The sequence below is a fragment of the Lolium perenne genome, chromosome 6 (assembly GCF_019359855.2).
Source record: "Lolium perenne isolate Kyuss_39 chromosome 6, Kyuss_2.0, whole genome shotgun sequence".
NCBI classification, from domain to species: Eukaryota; Viridiplantae; Streptophyta; class Magnoliopsida; order Poales; family Poaceae; genus Lolium; species Lolium perenne.
The window spans coordinates 250,229,015-250,234,005 of NC_067249.2; the positions used below are offsets into that span (position 1 = coordinate 250,229,015).

General features: G+C 41.1%; 1 protein-coding gene across 1 annotated transcript; it reads left to right on the forward strand.

The window, feature by feature from the left end:
• Positions 1-448: 448 nt before the first annotated feature.
• On the forward strand, positions 449-2,660 carry LOC127305125 (uncharacterized). Its single transcript, XM_051335499.2, has 3 exons — positions 449-769; positions 857-2,348; positions 2,431-2,660. Exons 1-2 carry the CDS (start codon positions 543-545, stop codon positions 2,319-2,321), a joined length of 1,692 nt encoding a protein of 563 aa, XP_051191459.1. The 5' UTR covers positions 449-542; the 3' UTR covers positions 2,322-2,348; positions 2,431-2,660.
• The last annotated feature ends 2,331 nt before the right edge of the window (positions 2,661-4,991 follow it).

The window sequence follows — 4,991 nt, forward strand, 5'->3', positions numbered from 1 at the left end:
TAGCGAGTTCATCGGCCTTGGGCGGCTCCCGGCAGCCAACCGTGGTGGCCATATCGAGTTGCTGGATCAGTAAACGGATATTTTGTTTCAATAGTCCCACCTCGCTCGAACATATTGAGTTCCACCAGTTTATATGCCTAAATTTATTGGGTTAGAACGAGCCAACTTGGAAGAGCAAGCAACAGCAAATATGTGGGTGAATTAAAGAAAGAAAAGAATTGCAGGCTTGTGAAATGAAGTTGAATCCCTACATGAAAGGAATTGCACGCCCGTGATATACGTGAGCTAGATTAAAGGGGGAATTGGACCAGAAGAATTTGGGGAAAGAAGGGCTCAAGGTGGAAGACGATGGATGGAGGGGCGAGCTCAGAAGAATTTGGGGAAAGGAGATCGAGGTGGAATGGAGGGATGAATCAAAAGAGCTATATAAAATCCGTTTGACTTCTTCTCTAGAGTGTTGTAGATATCTCATGGCATAAGGTTTATCTTTTCGTGGCCACGATGAATCATCCACTTCTTTGAACAAAGGCAACTTTCTAGAGATGATTGATATGTTGAAAGATGGCAACGAGAAAATAAGAGATGCTTTTGATCGCGGTGGAAGGAACTGTCAAATGACTTACGGTGAGATACAAAAGGATCTTGCAAGGTGTTGTGCGGAAGAAGTCACCGAAGTGATTATGGGAGACCTTGGTGATAAACAATTCTCCGTTCTTATTGATGAGTCACGTGATATATCCGTGAAAGAACAAATGGCGGTAATGTTGAGGTTAGAAATTATCTTTTGTTTCATTTATTAATTTTCTATTATCTCCGCAAATGCCTTAATATAATAGTTATCTTTTATTTCTTGTAGGTACGTGAGCAATGAAGGGAAAGTTGTGGAACGCTTTCTTTGTCTATATCACATCAAAGATACTACATCAGAGGCACTAAAGTTAGCTCTTATTATGATTCTTGATCATTACAAACTTCCAATTTCAAGGCTTAGAGGGCAAGGATATGATGGAGCTTCAAACATGAGAGGTGAATTTAATGGCTTGCAAAGAAAAATTCTAGATGAGAACCCATATGCCTTCTATGTGCATTGTTTTGCTCATCGTCTGCAGCTTGTAGTGGTCGCTGTTGCTACTTCTTCTTGCTCATATATTCATGATTTTTTTGAGTATGTATCACTGATTGTAAACACAACAAGTTCATCATGCAAGAAGATGGAATTATTGATGGAAGAAGCCCACAAAGCCATTTCGGATAAGCTTGAGAGGGGTGAAATATCTACAGGAAGAGGTTTGAATCAGCAAACTAGTCTTGCTAGACCTGGAGATACTAGATGGGGTTCACATCATAAAACCTTGCTTCGTTTGGACGGAATGTGGGAACATGTGATAAAAGTACTAAGCACGGTCGACGGAAATGGGCGTAATCCGAATAGTGCTGCGGGTTGCATCAAGAAGATGGAGCGCTTTAAATTTGCTCTCGTTTTGAAGCTTATGTTGAAGTTGTTGGGTATTACAAATGAGCTTTCACATCTCTTGCAAAAAAAAGATACAAATATTATTCATGCCATGGAGTTAGTTAATGATGTCAAGTTTCGGTTGGCCACCATTAGAGATAGTGGTTGGGATAGTCTTTTTGAAGAGGTCCAACAATTTTGTACTTCCAAAGGTATTCCGGTGCCAAATATGGATGAGGAAATACCGGTTCGAGGTCGCTCAAGGCTAGAGGGAAGGACCATCACCAATCTTCATTATTATCGGGCTGAAATCTTCTATGTGGTTATCGACAAAATATGTGTTGAGATGGATCATCGCTTTGGTGACACAAATAAGGAGGTACTTTCTTGTTTCTCATGTCTTGATCCCAAGGATTCTTTCTCCAAGTTCAATGTAGAGAAGCTTTGTCGTCTTGCTGAAATTTACAGTGAAGATTTCTCTAATAATGATCGTACAATATTGAGGGATCAACTTGAGACGTACGTTCTTCATTTGCGAAATCATGCTGCCTTTTCGACTTGCAATGATTTTGAAAGTTTGGCTGCAAAAATGGTAGAAACGGAGAAACACTTGGTATTTCCATTGGTTTACAAGCTCATTGAGTTAGCTTTGTTATTGCCGGTGTCAACAGCATCTGTTGAGAGAGCTTTCTCGGCAATGAAAATTATCAAGTCTAAGTTGCCCAATAAGATAAATGATGATTGGTTTAATCACTTGATGATATGCTACACTGAGCGGGAGATATTTAAATCACTTGATGATGTAGTAATTATTCGACGGTTTCAAGCCTTCAAGAATCGTAAAGGGATTTTGCCGAGGCGTCATTAGTACTTGAAAGGCAGGGACTCTTGAAAGGTATGTACCATACATTCTAGTGTGAGAAATTATTTCCAAGACTATGAACTACTATTTCTTACTTTCATTTTTAACATTGCAGGTTTCATTGTGGGCGTCTAAATTAGTGAGCATTTGGATATCTAGAATTTTGTTTGTCTAGTGAACAATTATTTTAGCTTTTGTGTTTCCAAACAACTATGACATATGGTTCTCAATTTAGTACTTATATTTTAATTATATATATCGAAATATGTGGTTGCGATTCTCGTTTTTTTTTGCTTAGCTTATGGTTCGCCCAGGCTTCAATTTTTTCCTGGCTCCGCCACTGGAGGGAGGGAGGAAGGAGGCCGGAGCACAGCACGACAAGGGGCCGCCGTCGTGCGCTGTGAGAGAGCGACAGGGGAAGACGAGGACCTCAACCTCAGCCGAGGAGAAAAAAGAGAGATACGACCAAGGAGAGGGAGCGGTGGCGGCTGGTCACGGAGATGCTCGGCTCGCACAGGGTTGGGAGTGGCTGGCTAGAGCCTAGAGATGTGTCTTGCGTGCGTGGGTGTATTGGAATGGGCCATGGGGTTAGTTGGGCTGCCTTGGGTTTTGCCCCTTTTTTATCATTTTTGTTTTACAAAAACAAATAAGAGCTTCTCAAAAATATAGAGGAACACAAAAATAATGTTCTAGGAAAAAAAACCGTTCCAAAAAAAATTGAAATTTGCTACATCTACTTTTTGCTTAGGTATGTTCAATAAAAGTTCACGAATTGTGCTCTACTAATCATGTGATACATGCATCACAACTGCATAGGCTTACGAGTGGAATTCTTGTTCATGCCTGAGTAGCTGCCTCGGCGCCGCTTGCGACTCACCCGCTCGACCTTGGATGTGCCTCACTCAGATATCGCAAATAAGTTCCTCGCTTTGCTTCCAGATCTTTTAATTAGGTCACAAGCCCTAGGTGGCTCTCGGCAACAGTGACATGGCGACGACGGCTGCCTCCCTCTAGCGGTCTCCCGACACCGCATCCGGCTCGAGCTCGCAGGCATCCAAGTTGAAGAAAATGGCAAGATTTTCTTCCCATTAATCGAGATCCCTATGTGCGCTTCAATTTGACGATAAATAAGAGGTCAAATAAGTGACATTACCACACTACACCAACTGCTTGTTGGCTCAATGGCATGATCTTATTTTTCTCGGGCGTAAAGTTGCGTGTAAAGGTAATTTATTCGTAATCTGCTAGGTGTGATCCGGCATAAAGTTATAGGTAAAAAATAGTTCTCGATAATACGTCGGCGAAGGACTAGGCATCACTGGTGTGCATACGCCATGCATCCACATCCTTCAATTATTTATTCTTCTTGGCTTCCTCTACTTTTGAACTATTGGAAGACGAAGGTATGCCGGCTTGTCACATTGTGTGAAGTGGCATGGCGATGGTGAGTGCTGACATACTGGCACGAGCCTACATGCATGGGTGGCCGCGCTAAAGGAGCATGCAGAGGAGGTAGTGGAACGCACATGTGATTGCTCAGCGTCAAGGGCAGGGCTGGCCATAGGGGGGGAGGGGCGGCCGCCCCGGCCCCCGAACCCAATGGGGCCCCAAGTCCCAGCTAGGCAGCTACACACGTTTAATGTTGCGACGGCGGCGCCATTAGAGCTGGTCAAAGGAGGATTTCTCTGTACTTGTACAACAGAACAGAGACGAAGCGTATGCACGAAGGTTGTAGTGAAAGATCTTGGGCCCCTTTTCGTCGTTAGATGGGCCTTATTCATTTGGCTAGCTTTTGACATTTTACCCTTTAGACACGTTCAAAGGTTAATCGCTAGGGCCCATGGCTAGACAGCATCTTCATGCCCAATAAAAAACTGATTCATATTCCTTTTCTATCGTTCATTTCACTAATAGTTGGCAAAGCTGAAATTTATAATACGTTATGTAAAATTAATTTGGTATAAATAATAGTAAAATTGTTTATTGGTATAATTTCATAGGTAAATATATAAATTATTATTGGTATAATTTCTTGATCTTAATTGTTGAATTCAATGGGTATGGCATGTCGCAAAAACCAGCAAACTTTAGTGTCCCCTTGACGAAAAAATATGAAAATATGAGAACTAGCTAAAAAAAACAATTTAGACTCCTGAAAAGTAACGAAAACATATTTTCAAATATTTGTGATGGTTGTTGCATTCTCGTAAAAGAATGTTCGGTAAAATCAAGCCACCGCAACGCGCGGGCATGTTTCCTAGTTTTGCTCTCATGTCCTTTTGCACGCTGAGTGTGGCATGTGGTTCATATTGCTTATGCTATTCCTCCACAAATCAATATTATGAATATGTTTGAAAACTGGTTGTATAGAATTTATAAGAAAACTAAGGCTATAATTCAAATGGTAGTTTTAGATTCATGTTTGTCAATATTTAGTTGTAGCAATAATATTGCGTTTAACAATATTGGCATTGTTCACGTATTATAGGTTACCGGAAGGTTGCTTATTGGATTCAGCTATGGTCTTCATTTCTACCATCGGATGTATTATGGTTAGTGGATGCCACTTGGTGACGGTTGGTCGGAATATTTAATTTAAAGCCATGCTGGGTTGGTTAACTATTAGTATACTTCAAGATGTTTAGCTTCTTTTTCTTGAAAAAAAAATCTGTGTTT